General features: G+C 37.1%; 3 protein-coding genes across 5 annotated transcripts in view; all 3 read right to left on the bottom strand.

Moving 5' to 3' along the window:
• The window catches only part of LOC127657324 (protein bicaudal C homolog 1-B-like), a 53,256-nt gene extending 50,777 nt beyond the window's left edge, over nt 1-2,479 (bottom strand). For both annotated transcript variants that reach the window (XM_052146059.1, XM_052146060.1), the window contains exon 1: nt 2,071-2,479. In XM_052146059.1, coding sequence (XP_052002019.1) covers nt 2,071-2,260 — 190 coding nt within the window. In that variant the 5' untranslated portion in view covers nt 2,261-2,479. The remainder of the gene's footprint in view (nt 1-2,070) is intronic.
• Nucleotides 2,480-3,870: 1,391 nt separating this feature from the next.
• On the bottom strand, nt 3,871-7,714 carry ube2d1a (ubiquitin-conjugating enzyme E2D 1a). Its single transcript, XM_052145385.1, has 7 exons — nt 7,638-7,714; nt 6,800-6,863; nt 6,673-6,704; nt 6,482-6,559; nt 5,234-5,339; nt 4,574-4,667; nt 3,871-4,229 (listed from the first exon to the last, which is right to left on the bottom strand). The coding sequence occupies exons 1-7, from the start codon at nt 7,659-7,661 to the stop codon at nt 4,184-4,186; spliced, it is 444 nt and encodes a 147-aa protein (XP_052001345.1). The 5' UTR covers nt 7,662-7,714; the 3' UTR covers nt 3,871-4,183.
• An 8,804-nt stretch (nt 7,715-16,518) lies between these two features.
• On the bottom strand, nt 16,519-18,440 carry vsx1 (visual system homeobox 1 homolog, chx10-like). 2 transcript variants are annotated; one of them, XM_052146049.1, is made up of 5 exons: nt 18,056-18,440; nt 17,573-17,651; nt 17,356-17,479; nt 17,047-17,239; nt 16,519-16,823 (listed from the first exon to the last, which is right to left on the bottom strand). In XM_052146049.1, the coding sequence occupies exons 1-5, from the start codon at nt 18,438-18,440 to the stop codon at nt 16,570-16,572; spliced, it is 1,035 nt and encodes a 344-aa protein (XP_052002009.1). In that variant the 3' UTR covers nt 16,519-16,569. The 2 variants fall into 2 exon arrangements, with proteins under 2 accessions (XP_052002009.1, XP_052002010.1); XM_052146050.1 differs by having other exon boundaries at nt 17,059-17,239.
• Between the last annotated feature and the right edge of the window lie 204 nt (nt 18,441-18,644).

Below are 18,644 nucleotides of genomic sequence, written 5' to 3'. Positions count from 1 at the left end.
ACTGTACTGTATGTGTGTGTGATTTGAGTGATGTAGTTACTGTCTGTTTGCAAGTGGCAGTCTTGTACTACGTTGCCTGGCTAAGGATTCAGGTTTTTGGTTCTCTTGAACTCTCTCACTCTGAGCTGACCGTTAACCTGTGGGTCTAAATATCATGGATGCATTCACTCATGCAATAGCACCCATCAACACACACACAAAAACACAAAGGTTCCACTTTTCCAAGAAAGACTTATTAAGTAAACTATACATAAAATTTGTGGTATGCAACAAAATAAAGTCACAAAATACACACAAGAATGCACATACCGTCCATGGCCATATGGATGTTGTTTGATTACATGGTACCAAACACAAAGTCCCCGACACATTCCACTTAACTAAAGGTCTTTCATAACACAACAGACATTCTGTATACTTTTAGTGTACCTTAATACCAAATCAATAAATGCTACTTTTAATGCTTGAAATGCTGTGCTGCTGAAGTTCCAAGAAAATTAAAAAAAAAATAACTGGAGATGATTATTCAGTGAAATAAATTTCCCAATGGCGAAAGACTGCAGATATGATGCAGGTGTTGAATTATGAGTTTTACACAGATGATGTTGTTTGAACCACAAGAATGTTTGAGTGTATATATATATGTGTTCAAAGACTGAAAGTGACAGCGATGCCCTTAAGGTATCAATAATGTTCAATCTCATTTTCATGTGCTATATCTGGCTTTTTTCATTTTATATGCTGCTGCATACAAATGATTGGGAAGGATTTCAGGAAGATTCCATGTAAAATTTGTATGATTATACTATATTAAATGCCTAAACTTCTCAAATGTGTCATGAATGTATGACCTTGGCTGATTCCAAATATACACCAAATAAATAACCTTTATGGGGCTTTAATCTTCCCATTCACAGGATACATGTACCAACCTTAAAGGGATAGTTCACCCAAAAGTAAAAATTCTCTCATCATTTACTCACCCTCTTGTCATCCAAGATGTGAATGACTTTCTTTCTTCTGCTGAACACAAACATATTTTTTAGAAGAATATCTTATCTCTTAAGGTCCCTATAATGCAAGTGACTGGTGACCAAAACTTTGAAGCTCCAAATATCACAAAGTCAGCATAGAAGTAATCCATACAACTCCATTGGTTAAATCCATGTCTTCAGAAGTGATATGATAGGTTTAGGTGAGAAACAGATTCATATTTAAGTCCTTTTTTTTACTACAAATGTCCACTTTTAGTTTTACTTAAACATTCTTATTCTTATTCTGTTTTATGGCAATTCGCAATTTGCATGGTCAAAGGTGGAGATTCAAAGAACAAAAAGACTAAAATATTGATGCGTTTCTCTCCCACATCTATCACATTGCTTCCGAAGACATGGATTTAAGCACTGGATTCTTATGGATTACTTTTATGCTGACTTTCACCATTCGCTTGCATTGTATGGACCTACACAGCTACACAGAGATTTTCTTCTTAAAATCTTGGTTTGTGTTCTGCATAAGAAAAAAGAAAGCCAAACACGTCTGGGATGGCATGAGGGCAGAAAATTATTAAAGAATTGTTATTTTTTTAGGTGAACTATCCCTTAGGGTTTAACAATAACGTAAATGTACGTTTACACTTCTTGGCAATGGCAACACAACTGATGAAGTCTAGCACCCCTGTTGAAAAACCAGTGAGGAAAACCAGTCTAAGCTGGTTGGCTGGTCTAAGCTGATCTCTCAGTCAAGCTGGTGGTCCTACTGCCTGACCAGCTAAAAAGTGTCCCAAACCTCTATACATTTATTTTTTTTAAAAAAGCCTGCGATACCAGCTAAGACCAACAAGCTTAGGATGCTTTTAGAAATGTTATTTTTTTTCCCGGCAGGGACTGTTAAAATTACTCTGTCGGACACAACACATGGCTTCGTTACAAAAACAAACAGTCTTGTTGTTTTTAGACGGTCTTTATAAGTCTCGGCGGGAAAGCACCATTACTACATCTTCATCAAAAGTATTAAAACATAACAGCTCTTGAAGGAAACTTTTAAGAAATATTCTGAGGGAAATCATACCCAGTAACATAGTTTCTAGCTTCTTGCGGTCAACTCGAAACCTCTCCTCGGTCCAGTCTGGGTCAAGCGGGGAGATGTGGCCGCAGCGGCCGCTCGAGTCATCCTCTGACACGGCAGACGGGGAATCGTCGCTCCGCTCGCTGCTGGAGCCCTGATCCGACTGATGAATGAAACTCAACGGGTCTGCCATTGCGTTTTAGAAGTGTCCCAAACTTTACTAAACGACTTTTATACGTGCAAGAGGCGAACCGTTATGTCAACATTAGAGAGAAAATTTCCCGAATCCAGAGCACGTTCTCGCCATTCGTCCTTTGAAACCCCTCTTGTCAGTAACTGGCCCTCCCGAGTATATCAATCTGCCCCTAAATTTCTCTCCCTTTAACTTTTCCTATAACACACCAGAGTTGGAGGAGATGGATGGAAGGATGGATGGATGAATGTGCTCCTATGGGAGCATTCACGTGTCAGCATAACCTCCCACTCTCCTCCCAAACGTTCACACCATATCCAAATTGCGCGCCTATTGTATTCCTAGGACATTCCAGGGAAATAAACTAAATTAATATCTGAAACGATTACATATATCCATACACATTGTAGACACCTTTGAAACAACACACACATATGTAGGACACACATATGTAGGACACACATATGTAGGACACACATATGTGTGTGTTGTTTCAAAGGTGTCTACAATGTGTATGGATATATGTAATCGTTTCAGATATTAATTTAGTTTATTTCCCTGGAATGTCCTAGGAATACAAATATATAAGAATAGCGTCTCTGCACGAAACTGTTATAATGGGTTTTCCTTTAAGACCGGCAAAAAAGTTGGTCCCTTGTGGTAATTAAAGAGATAAATATCGCCACCTCGTGGCATAACTCTGCACCAAAGGAAGATGAATATGTATTATGTATTTCTATGTAAACTTATTTCTCCTTTCTTGGATGTTTTACCCAAAAAATTAATATTCTCTCATCATTTACACACCCTCATACCATCCCAGAAGTGTATGCCTTTCTGCTGTGTATCCCTGCTGAACACAAACGAAGATTTTTAGAAGAATATCTCAGCTCTGCAGGTCCATACAATGCACCTGAATAGGTACCAAAATGTTGAAGCTCCAAAAAGCGCATAGAGGCAGCATAAAGACATCCATAAGACTCCAGTGGTTAAATCCATATCTTCAGTAGTGATATGATAGGGGGGTGAAAAATAGATCAATATTTAAGTCCTTTTTTTTACTATAAATTCTCATCCCTACCCAGATGGTGATGGAGAAGAATGTGAAAGTGAATGTGGGGGATTGATCATAACAAAGGACTTAAATATTGATCGGTTTCTCACCCACTTATCACTGGAGTCATTTGGATTACTTTAATCCTGCCATTATGTGCTTTTTGGACATTCAAATTTTTGGTACCCTTTCACTTGAATTGTATGGACCTAAAGAGCGGAGATATTCTCTTAAACATCTTCATTAGTACTAGTACTTTTAAATATGCTAAAAATGTTTTACTCTGTTTGGAAACACTGGGTGCAGAAACGTCATACTTCACCTTGAAATTATTTTTTTAATCTTTTTTTTTTTACAGAAATAGGAGCACAATATGGTTACTGTAGTTTTATCCCCGATGTGATCTAATTCCAATACCATGCATATACAATCATGTCTCTTTCTTGTCCGTTCTAACACACACACACAAACGCACTCACTCACACGTGCGCGTCTTGATAAAACAGCTGCTGTAAGATATATTTTTATAACACCTTTTAATGAAAAAACTAAAAAATGATCATTATTGTTTTTATTTCTATACAATAAAATTACTATAAAAGTAACTAATTGGAAAATAAAACAATATTTTTGATATCTGGCAGGAAGCTCTTGTTCCAGTATGCTTCTGTGAACAGGGACATGTGACTTGGCCATCTTACCAAGGAGATTATTTTTAAGTTGTGAGTGTGTGTGTGTATGTATTTATTTGTGTTGGGGGTTCTTCTGTTGGTAAACTTCTGTCTCTGTTCAGGCGCGTCGCAAAGCTGTGTGCAGTAATAGTGTCCATGTGCAACCATTTCAAAATGTAGCCATCCAGTCCAACTAAGTTACATTGCATACTTCTGAGTCCATTCCCTTGCCAGTCTGTTATACCTAAAAAAAAATTGGATCTTAATTAGTTATCTTAAATCACATGACACTATGGATATATTGCTGTCAAGCTGATAAGTGAGAGCCATTTGACTCAAACATTTTCCTACTTAACAGGAAAAGAAATTAGAAACCAGGTCAAATCTGTGGACCGTTTAAACCTGCGGAAACCACAGCCATCATACTCTCATAACACAACATTTCAGCTACACCGCTTGTGCCAAAATCCTAATATGTCAGATAATGTACCTTTGACCAAAAAGTTATGACATGTCAGCAGAGAAAATGGTTCAGTCATTTTACTAATAATAAGAGTGAAAAGTAATACACATAAGGCACACACTTACTTATCTTTGTCCGATTTGTAAATATGTGCAATATCTGGAACTAAAGGGTCATCTGGATTTGGGTCGCAAAGAAGAGAGCATATGGATAATAAAACTGAAAAACAACAACAGAAATCAGAATAATTTATTCATACACCCACAAATTCACCAAGTATTCAGCATAAACACATAATGCGGAATCAGTGCTCGAATACAATCTGGGATCAGCAGAACCAGCCAATTGGCATTCAATCTTTCTTTTATTACTTCAAATTCTCTACTGACTTTTTAAAAGTTAAATTTGTATCTCTCTTGGAGAGATTTGACCATTAAATATCACCATTTACTACTTGACTAGGAATGGTGTGGCTCAGCGTAGTGAAATGAAAGTGAAAAATAAATAAAACACTAATTCTGCAAACACAAATAAATGAATTTCACGTGTTACTTTGATTAATCAGTTGAATTAATCAAAGTAACACGTGAATATTATTCATATTTTATCAAGTAAAGTGATTTAAAATGTCATAATGGTGAGCATCATTGCATCTGATCAGTTGTGAGATGCATTCAAAGACCTCTTTGCTTTGTTAAAATGTGTATTATGGAAAGAGCATCCAGACAGTTTAGACTCGTAATATATAAAGAATATATATATATATATGTCTATTTGCCCTTTACCTTTGGATACAGTGAGGGCGGGTGACCACTGTGAGCGCAGAATGTCCAGACAGATGCTTCCATTACTGTTGATATTTGGGTGGTAGATTTTCGTTGTGAAGGCAAGCTGTCAGAGCAACATAAAAATAAATGTATGCACTCCAGCAAACTACATATGCATACACTGGCAGCCAAAGGTTTGGAATAATGTGCAGATTTTGCTTATGGTACTTTTATTCACCAAAGTGGCATTCAGCTGATCACAATGTATAGTCGGGGCATTAATAATGTGAAAAATTACTATTATAATTTGAAAAAACTACAAATAGTTCTCATCAAAAAATCCTCCACATGCAGCAATGACACCTTTGCAGATCCTTGGCATTCTAGCTGTCAGGTTGTCCAGATACTCAGGTGACATTTCACCCCACACTTCCTAAAGCACTTGCCACAAATGTGGCTGTCTTGTCGGGCACTTCTTACAGTCTAGCTGATCAAAAGTGGCTTTTTCTTTGCAATTCTTCCCATAAGGCCTGCACCCCTGAGTCTTCTCATTACTGTTGCACATAAAACTGGTGTTGAGTGGGTAGAATTCAATGAAGCTGTCAGCAACCATTTCTCAAACTAGAGACTCTGATGTACATATCCTCTTGTTTAGTTGTACATCTGGCCTTCCACGTCTCTTTCTGTCCTTGTTAGAGCCAGTTGTCTTTTGTCTTTGAAGACTGTAGTGTACACCTTTGTATGACAGCTTCAGTTTTTTGGCAATTTCAACCATTGTACAGACTTCATTCCTCAAAACAATGATTGACTGATGAGTTTCTAGAGAAAGCGGTTTCTTTTTTGCCATTTTTGAACAAATATTCACCTTAAGACAAGCTAGTCTACTGCATAATGTGGCAACTCAAAACAATGCTAATAGACAATGTTAAGCTTCTTTTAACAAACCAAATAGCTTTCAGCTGTGTTTGATATAATGGCAAATTACTTTATAGTACCTAATTAGCAATTTAGCATGAATACTCATGGATAAGGTGCAGTTTTTTTTTTTACAACAGTAATGTCCTATGTGGTCAGTTGAATGACACTTTGGTGAATGAAAGTACCAATATTTTCTTCCGAAACAGCTAAATCTGTACATTGTTTCAAACTTTTGTCCACCTTGTGTATAATTAAACACACAAGTAGATAAGATCTTGTTAGACTGGAAAGGTGTCAAATAGCAACATCTTGGAGCACAAATGCCAATACATGACATTCTCCACTCACCTTTGGTGGTTTAAAGGGATAATCAGTCGGAAAATGAATTGTGAGGAAGAAAACCCCTCCCTGATATGGACTATCACCCTAGTGGGGAGAGAGTGAGAATGTGACAGAAGTTAATTCAGTTGTTTCATGTGAGACAACAGTGCTAAATTCATACATTTAATATGGAGCTGAAATTATTCATCTGTACTTACTGGGCCCATTATTGTCGCCTGCCAGTGGAATACTAAAAGGTAAATGCAATATAGTAAGATGACCATCCATTCACTTAGAGCATTGACTGACATTATGTCATTAAGTACATTGTGGGCAAACACTCACAATCCTCTCCAAGTGGTCCAGCTGAGCATTGCGAGGGTGGATCCCGCTGCAAGTCCTGTAGCTCCTACAAACACAGTGGAAACAGGGCACACAGGTAACTTTCAATGCATCAAAAATAGATTTATAAGAAGCATCACAACTATTACTATTGCTGAAACAAGGTTTGAAAGTAGATTTGTACGTTGTGTGTATGTTGATGTCAGCTTAGGGTGAAAAAATCACAACATTAAAGTCTGATGCTGTAATTACGAGGTTCATGAGCTCTAATCCTTCACTTAAAAATGCATGGTTAAAATAAAGACCAAAAAATGACAACTGATAATACAACTTTGGTAACAACCATTCTAACCCACATATATATAAAAATACATATAAACAAGTTGACTAAAATTCTTGCAAAACACAATCTTGTGATTCTTGTTACCCCAATCTCATTTGAATTAATAAAGATTACAATTGTAATCTGCCCCTGGAAATCCTATATATAAACAATACAAATGTCTGTCCATATTAAATGTAGGCTACACACTGCCTTATATTTGCCACATAAAGTATTTCTTCCTGTCTAACATGGTTTGGCTTGTTTAACTGCGGATATACAGAAAATATAACACAATTATTTTAATGTAATATTATTTTAACTTCTTGTTTTTACTTTGTTCTCGACATCTAGCTCATTTCAGCTGGCAGGAAAAAGATACATTCTTTAAACCTTCTGACGTTAGAGTAATTTGAGTTGGAAGATAATTAATTGTACCAGTCGTCTGTAGATATGTTGAAACAACGATAAACCAATCTACTTTAAGACATCTATTCTGTTTAGAAATAAAATATTTACCTTCTGGATCCTTTTCAAAGCCATCAGATCTCCGCTTCTTTCTCCGCCTGATGATGTGAAGGCAGCCGCAGATATCGGAGGGCGGAAACGAGGGTGTTTTTACATTCAAAATAAAAGTCTCTGAAACCTGAAAACTGTGGGACGGTTGAGCTTGAGAGTGCAAAAAAAACAAGAACCTTAATGACATGTTTCTCTGCAGATGAGTGGATTTGAGATTTTTAAATATATATTTTTTCAAATGCATTTTATTTCTTTATACTATACTATTATGCTCACGATAACACATCAATATACAAAATATATAAATTCACTAAATGTCTGAGAACAAAAACACGAAATTAAAAAACAACAACCAAAAAAACAGGCAAGTGTGATATAATAACATAAATAGCTTAAAATCTTAACTTAGAGACCTAGTGCATTTTGTATTTTTCATACAAAGAAGTAAGTCAATATAATGTTTCAAATATTTTTCTTTTCTTTTTTATTTAATACAAATATTGCACAACAATATTAGGATCAGTAATAAACAAATACAAAAAGACAAAAGTACAATTATCAAGACAAATCAACAAATAACCAACAGCATTCTATACAAGGGAGAATTATACAATTAGAGCAGGTTAAATAGAAAAAAAACCCAGACCTAACTCAAAAACATACATATACATATAAATATAAAAAAAGAAAGCACCTAGTTTCCAGGATCTTCTTTAAATTATTCTCCATAATGTTAAAGAAATCTTTGTTTTTCTTTTTATTCATTATAATATTAAGGGATTTTATTAGTGAGTTTGTAAGTGTTTTATGATTATAATGATGGTAGCAAGAGCTGTTCAGCCGTGACGTCAATATTTAGGTGAAAACAAGCTTAGTTATTATTTGTATTGTATATATATATATATATATATATATATATATATATATATGTAATAAGTAAAATAAGGTCTGTGTTAAACATTACTTGAAGATACTTGAAAATGCAACCTGAACAGCTCTATGGGAACCAAAGACTTTGTTTCCAACCTGTAAGGGCAGGAGCACAGCTGTCAAGGGGGGATTTTGATTTATCCCACTGACTCAATCACCAAAGAGGTTCACTCCGATTTGTTTACTAACCGTTCAGTAACCATTCCTCTAGATTACATCCTACATGACAGTAGGTTGCGACAAATATATGCTATGTGTGATGAGCATGTAATTCAATAATTGATTTAACTGATTCATTAAAAAATGGAATTGTGTGTGAACTGTTTGTTTACTTTAAAGGTGCACTCAGTAATGTTTTCCTCATTAAAATGTGTAACTCCTAAAGACATAAATTGTAATTTTGCAATGTATGTATAAAATCATGACCACTCACATTAAAATACCCCCCATTGGCCCCTATCTACCATGGCATCTTATTAATCTCCATCCCTGAATTGGCTATATAACTATACTCTCTCCTCTCCACCAATAGCTGGTGTGTGGTGGGCGTTCTGGCGCACTATGGCTGCCGTCGCATCATCCAGGTGGATGCTGCACACTGGTGGTGGTTGAGGAGATTCCCCCTATACTATGTAAAGCGCTTTGAGTGCCTAGAAAAGCGCTATATAAATGCAAGGAATTAAAATGAAGACTCAAGTCATATCAGTAACCTTATAAAAATCTGTTTTATTCTACATGGAGAGGGTCTACACTTGGGGGCTGCCATATTAAAATCACATGGCCACCCAAATACTAATTGCTAAATTTCAGTAGCCCTCCTGTTATTTGACACTTTCACTCATTGATTAAAGTAATCATGGCTGACTGTGAATACTACTGTAAATTGTTACAATGCCAATGGTCTGTGTAAGATGACACAACAAAAGTTACTGAGTGCACCTTTAAAAGATTTGTTTTAAACCGTGCACTAAGCCATGTAGAGTATGAGTATTCAAAGTGTAGTCTCGTCCCAAACGGAACACTTAACATTTTTTACTACACGAAAGCATTCACTGTTTAACAGCTGCCGGAAGTGACGTTTCAAACACACATGATGATGTTTTGCCGCTAGCTTTAGCGCATTAGCCAACCTCAGTTCAACTCTTGTATCTTAAACAACGTGCATATTCTCACATCATGAGGTGATGGTAAAGAATTCAACTTATATTTGTAAGGTTCTGTCTTCACTGAAGTTTCGCTAGTTGCTACATTCTCCATTATTTAGAGTTAATGTTTTGTCAGAGCAGCAATACAGTCAAGTAACTCTCTGCCTCTTCCGCTACATCGCTGAGTGCATGAAGTGTTCAACATTCCACACTCTGTTTTGACGGTTGAGGAAGTGTATCGTCCAAGTACTCATAATACACTTCTTTTGTTGCATTATCAGTGTAAACACACTACTTGTACTTCTTAAACTACAAAATGCCATAGTTTTGGGACGCATACATCTACTGATTCTTTCACGAACGAAACACTACTAGCGGGAAATACACCAAAGCTTGTGATACGAATACACTTGTAGACCAAATAACCGACATTCAAAGATAAGCCGGTTGGCTCTTTCTTCCGTATGATTCAGGGACAGGGTTAACAAACCAAAAACAAAAATGACCAGCCAAACCATTGACAGTGCGATGCCACGTTTTGCATACTTGCATCAAAACAAGTAGCTAGAGGTTGAGTTTGTTGAATCAAGCGGGGGAGTCAGATTTCAGCACAACACCTACACTGTCTTACACTATCTGTCCTACTTTAAAAAGATGTCCTCTTTAAATTGACCCCCTTTACAGCCACTCCCAATTTATTTTTAAATATAAATTAAAAAAAAAAATAGAGGCATTCAACAAATTATTTTTTCTTCATTATTTCAAATTTGAATGTCAATTTGTTGACAGTTTCCATTTTTTGTCTTTCACATTGTTACATAAAAATAGCTATAAGTTGTATTCAATCACACATATTAAGAAAAGCACTCGTCACTTTGGGTTAAAGCATCTGCCAAATGAATAAATGTAAATAAAACATTTAATATACTATACAGGAAAGAAAGATGACTTGGTGGGCAGGGTGTTTAGTGGATGGGTGGTGAGGGATTACTGTAATTCATTTTTGATGCAGGCTGCAGATGTCCTGTGTGCTAATCGCAAATTAAAGCTAATCCAAATAAACAACATATCAGACAGTATTACTGACTACATCCTGTGTGAGTTACATGTTTACTTGCTGAAAGTAATCAGCTTGTTTTTGTGTGATTTATGTCACATTCTGCCATTTTCTTCAAATCCCATTTCAGCCAAACCACTTTTTTGATATGGCTCACATGCCTCACTATACCTTAGTCTTTTTGCGAATGTTTTATGCATACATTTATTTGTTAAGAAAGTAACCAACATGCTCATCATTTAAAACTCATCATTTAATGGAATGCCCACTAGGTTTGTATGCCTGTATAGCCATTAGATGGCAGCACCAGCATCCTCATTATTACATGATATTCTGGCACTCAGAAATCTTACAGTTGGAGTCTTATGGAAATCTTACAGTTTAAATATATGTTATTCCATTACTCGCAAACCAAAATGATTGGGCAGAGGTTTAGAAGAATATATTGGTTTACTTTAGGCTTTTATATTTGTACACTTGTTTACTGAAACAAATTTCTGTTTGACATTGGTCCACCTAGAGAACATTTACAGTGCATCCGGAAAGTATTCACATCGCTTCACTTTTTCCACATTTTGTTGTTACAGCCTTATTCCAAAATGTATTAAATTCATTATTTTCCTCAAAATTCTACAAACAATAACCCATAATGACAACTTGAAAGAAGTTTGTTTGAAATTTTTGCAAATGTATTAACATTTTTTTTTTGTAAAAATCACATGTACATAAGTATTCACAGCCATTGCACACCTATTTTTGGGTAGTTTCTCCCATTCTTCTTTGCAGGACCTCTCAAGCTCCATCAGGTTGGATGGGGAGCGTCAGTGCACAGCCATTTTCAGATCTCTCCAGAGATGTTTAATCGGGTTCAAGTCTGGGCTCTGGCTGGGCCACTCAAGGACATTCACAGAGTTGTCCCGTAGCCACTCCTTTGTTATCTTGGCTGTGTGCTTAGGGTCGTTGACCTGTTGGAAGATGAACCTTCGCCTCAGTCTGAGTTCCAGAGTACTCTGGAGCAGGTTTTCATCAAGGAGGTCTCTGTACATTGCTGCATTCATCTTTCCCTCGATCCTGACTAGTCTCCCAGTTCCTGCCGCTGAAAAACATCCCCACAGCATGATGCTGCCACCACCATGCTTTACTGTAGGGATGGTATTGGCCAGGTGATGAGCGGTGCCTGGTTTCCTCCAGACATGACGCTTGCCATTCAGGCCAAAGAGTTCAATCTTTGTTTCATCAGATCAGAGAATTTAGTTTTTCATGGTCTGAGAGTCCTTCAGGGGCCTTTTGGCAAACACCAGGCGGGCTGTCATGTGCCTTTTACTGAGGAGTGGCTTCCGTCTGACCGCTCTATCATACAGGCCTGATTGGTGGAGTGCTGCAGAGATGGGTGTTCTTCTGGAAGGTTCTCCTCTCTCCACAGAGAAACGCTGGAGTTCTCCCCCGATCACTCAGTTTGGCCTGGCGGCCAGCTCTAGGAAGAGTCCTGGTGGTTCCAAACTTCTTCCATTTACAGATGATGGAGGTCACTGTGCTCTTTGGGACCTTCAATGCTGCAGAAATGTTCTGTACCCTTCCCCAGATCTGTGCCTCGATGCAATCCTGTCTCGGAGGTCTACAGACAATTCCTTGGACTTCATGGCTTGGTTTGAGCTCTGACATGCAGTTAACTGTGGGACCTTATATAGACAGGTGTGTGCCTTTCCAAATCATGTCCAATCAACTGAATTTACCACAGGTGGACTCCAATAAAGTTGTAGAAACATCTCAAGGATGATCAATGGAAACAGGATGCACCTGAGCTCAATTTTGAGTCTCATGGCAAAGACTGTGAATACTTATGCACATGTGATTTTTTTCGTTTTTTATTTTTTTATAAATTTGCAAAGATTTCAAACAAACTTCTTTCACATTGTCATTATGGGATATTGTTTGTAGAATTTTAAGGAAAATAATACATTTAACCCATTTTGGAATAAGGCTGTAACATAACAAAATGTGGAAAAAGTGAAGCGCTGTGAATACTTTCTGGATGCACTGTAGAAGCTAAACCTCATGAAACACCGGACATTACAAAATGACAAGAGTTTGTATATTAGCATCACAGGAAAATGCCAAATAATCTTGCTTCAAACAGCCTTGTCAACTTCATTAGGGGAATGCTAAACCAAATCAGCTTTGTTCAGTTATGTGATTCCACAGGGCTTGCCAAAGGACTGCTGTGTGCCAAGTATACATCTGTATGTTTGGAGCTCTCTGTGCTGCTAAGCTACTTACAAATTAGCAGAGAGCCTGATGTTTTCTCTTCATCATTATCATAAACATCACCAACTCTTTGGCCTCTGCCAACCCCTTTACCATTCTCTCTCTCTCTCTCTCTCTCTCTCTCTCTCTCTCTCTCTCTCTCTCTCTCTCTCATACACAGATGTCTCCAACAGTACACAAACATGGCTGATTTTTACAATTGGAGTGTGGCTTTGAAGCATCTGAAAATCTCCTGATTGGGATACAGTTAAGCCTATCTAACTAGAACAGGTGGAAAGTTATATACAATCTTTTATAAAATACCATTTGTTTAGATATTTTTTAGGATATACTTTTTGTTTCATGACAGTCTTTTTGATTGTTATCTGTGTTGTGCTCTAGAACGCAGATGTTATTAGACATTGTCTTGTGTATAGTGTAAATACAATATAAGCAGTGCTGGGTAGATTACTTTTAATTGTAATCTGGTACTTATTACAAATTACAGAACTAAATTTGTCAGTAATGTAATGTCTTGGATTACATTTTAAAAGTAATCTAATCTGATTGCTTTTGGAATACTTGTGGATTACTTCTGACCTAATTCACATGCTCATACAATAAGCTTGTAACATTTTAAATATTGTAAAATATTGTTAAACATGCTTTGAAGAAATCTTACTGAATTTATCAAAATATGCAATGAATATTGTGATTTATTGACAAACAGTTTTTTCTTTTCTGATTGGTCTTTGACTTAAGCCCTTGGTGGGGGTCAAGAGTGAACTAGTCCCAACTGAATCACAGGGATTAGTGACCAGCTCCACCACTGTTCATATGAACCAACTCTACCAAGGCACGTTGCTCTGTGACTGACTGGAATCACAAAAATATTTGTGTTCAGTCCCCATCCTCTCTCTGCAGCACGTACCATATGCATAGAAAGTCTAAACTGAATGTCCTCAAGATGGTGCACATTTTTTGCAGCAGGGACTAACAAGTATAGGATAAGAGAAATGCACGTGATCGCCTTATCCTAGGTTCATTGGGATGCCCTAAAATCAGGTTATTTAATATTGTTTTGCATTAATGGCCATTTCCAACAATAGGCAGGATTATCTTCCTGCATACCCCCATGCGTAATAGTTTAAAATGGACCCATCATCTATAATTGTTAAGGGCAGTTGGCACAAAAAGATTATTGGGATCAACAGTGATTGATAATATTTTAATAGATTTAATTCCTAGGTTTTGAGCTAGTCTCAGGCTGTGTTTTTAATCCCTATTTTCATGCCCCTGTCCTCTGCTAATCTGTTTTTCTATCTCTCCCTTTAAACCCTGAACAAAACAATTACTTTCCTAATGTCATATTATTGAGATTACCTTAAAAATAAAGAAAGAGAAAACAATGGAGACCATCAAATTGTTTATATGTCAATTACCAAATGACATCAAAGTAGTTAACAGAAAACATTTCTTGGTAAATTGCATCTGAAAGTTTCTTGTAACTTACATAAGATCCAGAATATGGCAATTCAAATATATGTTTATTTATATATGCAGTTACTTATATATTATACTTTTATTTATAGATCATGTAGTGACATACAGTTGCTTAAGGGGACAGTTCACCTAAAAATGAAAATTCTCTCATCATTTACTCACTCATGCCATCTCAGATGTGTATGACTTTCTTTCTTCTGCTGAACACAAACAAAGATTTTTAGAAGAATATTTCAGCTCTGTAGGTGCATGCAATCCAAGTGAATGGTGGCCAGAACTTCAAAGGACTAAAAGGCAGCACAAAATTAAATAACACAACTCCATTGGTTTAATACATACCTTAAGAATATTTATACATTTGACAGACACTTTTATCCAAATCAACTTACAGTGCACTTATTACAGGGACAATTCCCCCAGAAGCAACCTGGAGTTAAGTGCCTTGCTCAAGGAAACAATTGTGGTGGCTGTTGGGATTGAACTGGCAACCTTCTGCTTACCAGTTATGTCCTTTAACCCACTACCACCACCACCACCACCACCACATCAGAAGTCAGTGAAACTGAAAGTGTAGATTTACAAGAAAAAAGTACTTTAAAATGTATCTGTTTCTCACCCACAACTGTCAAATCACTTCTGAAGATATGAATTAAACACTGGAGTCATATGGATTACTTTTATGCTGCTTTAGTTCCTTTATATTCTTTTTGGACCTTCAAAGTTCTGGCTGCCATTCACTTGCATTATATGGACCTACAGAGGTAAGATATTTTTCAAAAATTCTTTATGTTCAGCAGAAGAAAGAAAGTCATACACATCTGGGATGGCATGAGGGTGGGTGTGTAAATGATGAGATCATTTTCATTTTTGGGTGAACTTTAATTTTTAAATTGAATGCATTGTGCTATGTGTTTTTGTAACATATAGGATTTTACCAGTATGAGGATCATGGGCACTGAAACAGAAGAACTTTCCTCAGACATGTTGTTGCAGCTGATTTGGTGGCAGTAGGTCTATTGCAATTTGCCTTTCTGTAGTAGAGAGATTGTTTTAAGGTTGTTTAAATGAATCTCTGGCCATGAGTAATATAAGCAGGCTGACATACTTGGGTGTTGAGTAATATGACTAATAACTTAACCTTGTTGTTTGGCCTCTAGTGTGCATGCTCCAAACATTTTTCCAGATGGTTGGGTGTTAACAGACCATGTAACGGGTCAGTAGCATCTTTACTGGAAGCCTATTCAGTACATCAAGATGCCCTTGAAAGCAGAAAACTGGCTCAAGTGATTAAATGAGCCAATTTATCAACTTACTGCATACAGTGATGTGACAAGTCAGTATACAGTAACTCTTTGACATAATAGATATGATTATGACATGCACTGAAACAATAATGAAACAGGAATCAAAAATTATACAAATTATTTTATTTTTGTCATGATGTGGATTTGTTTTTGCTGGTGTTATATTGCTTTGTGGATGACATTGATCAATGCGTAACATTCATCATCACAGTAGGTAAAGTGCTTTAAAATCCCTAATAGGGTGCTTTTTCCTCCTCTAACTAACACACCTCTCTAAGAGATTGGACTTTCTGCTCGGAAGACACATAACAAGGAAATATTCAGACATTCACAATGATGGTGAACAAGTCTCACCATCACCAGCGACTGAGATTTTTTGACAGAGAGGAAAAAATAATGATTTTAAGAAAAATTAGATCATTTTTTTTATTATTATTTAAACAAAATCGGTTTTATGGATAATGCCCATCAAAGCAACATAAAGACGTGTTCTATTAATTAACTCTTTTTACAAGAATCATTTTTACACAAAGATAAAGTAATTCAGAATAAAACATTACTCTCTAGTATTCAAATATTTGAAATAACAACAAAAACATATTATAACAAGTAACAACACAGGAATGGTGAAAGACAAAACCATTGTCAAAAGGTTGATATGATCGAGAGATATTTAAAAAAAATTGATAGTCCTTTTTGTCTGTGTGCTCGTCAAAATTGTCCACATTCACATTGTTCATAATTAATGTCTAGCTTTCATTTTCAGAATCACTGCTGGATTCTCTGCGAGGTGGTGATCTTTTCAAAGTGCTTTTGCTCTCTTGTTTGGAAGCACTAGACAAGTCTATCGCCATGTCCTCCGAGTCGTCTGCTGCATTGGCTCTACTTGACCATGCGGTGTCGCTGTCTTTGCCTTTGTGTTCTGCAGAATACGAATCGGAATATGTCGATTCAGGCGTGCCCGGGGCCTTTTTTGAGATTTCGAGAGACTTTTTGTGCATTCCTGAATTTTAGAAGAAAAACAAAGACTGTTATAAAGTTATCTGGTTCCTGAATTTTTATAGCTCTTTATTCTCGCATAATTACGTCTAGCATAATTTTTAAACAGTTTATACAAACACCAAAACGCACAAAGACCAAACGTACACTTCACGAGACACCTCAGCTATGTATTCAAATCATCAAATACATATTTGAGTTTTTTAAGTACTAAATAGGAAAACCACCTGCTGGCTCACCTAGAAGCCAGGGAGCGCAGGAGCCCATCATTCCATTCTTGGCCGAGTTGATTATGGATTCTGGAAGTGGAATAGAGTGACGCACCATGGCACCATACAGCCCGTATTCTGCCATGACACTGCTGCGGCCCCAACACTTCTCCCTTTTCCTCCACTTGGCACGGCGATTTTGGAACCATACCTGTCCAAAAATATGTTTTTACCATTAGTTATCTGAAAGAGGGATACTGAGAAAGAAAAGGCAGAGAAAACGGGAGTCATTTGTTGTCTGAAAAAACAAAAAATGGTTCAGCCAACCTGTATCCTGTCCTCTGGTAGCTCTGTCTTCATAGCCAGCATTTCTCTCGCGTAAACATCTGGATAGTGCGCCTCGTGGAAGGCCTTCTCCAGCTCCTCAAGTTGATGTGAGGTGAAAACTGTCCTAAAAAAACAAAATGAGCGGTTAATAAATTATTTCCATTCCCAAACCTGTAAACATTTGACTTTAAACCCTTATATTAAAAGAGAGTAATACCTGTGCCTTCGTTTCTTCCTTTTTTGTGAGTTCCCTGAGTTTTTCCCATCATTGCGATCATCGGAAAGACAGTCATCATCTGTTATGCATTAAAACATTATTGTCAATAAAAATCCAAAACCTTGACAGATAACCATATAAAAGTATTGTGAAAGGGACTGACTGAGTCTGGCAAGGCCTCAAATAAGCACAAATGTATATATACTGAATAAAATTGATGATGTATATATAAATATATTTATTTGTATTATACACACACAGAATTATGAACTTATTGCTGATCCATTTAAATGGTTTACTTCAAATCAAAATAGTTAGCAATCCTCAAATGATTTACTAATAAAATACTCTAGATAAATAGGTCTCCATGGCAAATAAGCAACATCATAACACAGGGTTTATTTCAGCACCAGCTTCTGTGAACAGCTCTTCAGCTCGGTAAACCATCCAGTTGATGAATAAATAAAGTTAAAGGATATGTACCAGAATAGGCGTCCCGTTGCTGCTCCAAATTCTGCATGAAGTGGCTCTCTGTCCGTGAATGTAGAAGCGGGATGTGGCTCGGAAGAAAACACGGGACCCCGGGAGGTTGCTGTGCCGCTAAACTGCATAGAAAGCCTAACCCGAGCGGCAAAGAGCCTCCCGGGAAAGAAAATCCTCCGACTCCCGCGCTCTGCCCTTCTCCGTTGGCACCTGCCCCAGGAACAGACTGATGGGGCTGAACTTCTGACTCCAGACCGAGCAGGTCTGTGATGGCAAACCCTTTGGGCCTAAATCCAGATCCATTTAGACGTGATTTGTCGATTCCGAAAGAAGGATAAAGTTTGACCTTCGGTTTTTCGTCTATTGCCTCTTCTCTTCCCGTCATGGCTGTTTGTTATAAGTCACTTTCTCTTTGCTGAGTGCAACCTGGTGGGACGGTTAAGCGGTCTGGCGGGACAATTTATCCCTCTGTCCAATCCAGCAGATCACTGTATCGTCCAATCAGATTCAACTTCAGATATGCCTACCAAGAGGAGGCGTTTCCCTTTTCAATCACAAAGGATTAATTGCCACCAATTTTCCTTTTAAT

This window comes from Xyrauchen texanus, chromosome 16, assembly GCF_025860055.1.
Source record: "Xyrauchen texanus isolate HMW12.3.18 chromosome 16, RBS_HiC_50CHRs, whole genome shotgun sequence".
NCBI lineage: Eukaryota > Metazoa > Chordata > Actinopteri > Cypriniformes > Catostomidae > Xyrauchen > Xyrauchen texanus.
Note: the sequence above shows the minus strand (reverse complement) of the source record. Positions and strands in the feature narration are given on the sequence as shown.

Excerpts from the sequence above, each read along its gene's own strand:
- ube2d1a (XM_052145385.1), bottom strand. The coding sequence starts at position 7,661 with ATGGCTTTGAAAAGGATCCAGAAG. Across the intron at positions 6,864-7,637 it reads CTTTGAAAAGGATCCAGAAG|GAGCTACAGGACTTGCAGCG; the intron begins GTAAATATTTTA and ends CTGTGTTTGTAG. Across the intron at positions 5,340-6,481 it reads ATCCCTTTAAACCACCAAAG|CTTGCCTTCACAACGAAAAT; the intron begins GTGAGTGGAGAA and ends TTGCTCTGACAG.
- vsx1 (XM_052146049.1), bottom strand. The coding sequence starts at position 18,440 with ATGACGGGAAGAGAAGAGGCAATAGACGAAAAACCGAAGGTCAAACTT. Across the intron at positions 17,652-18,055 it reads GCAACGGGACGCCTATTCTG|ATGATGACTGTCTTTCCGAT; the intron begins GTACATATCCTT and ends AATGCATAACAG. Across the intron at positions 16,824-17,046 it reads GCTTCTAGGTGAGCCAGCAG|GAATGCACAAAAAGTCTCTC; the intron begins GTGGTTTTCCTA and ends TCTAAAATTCAG.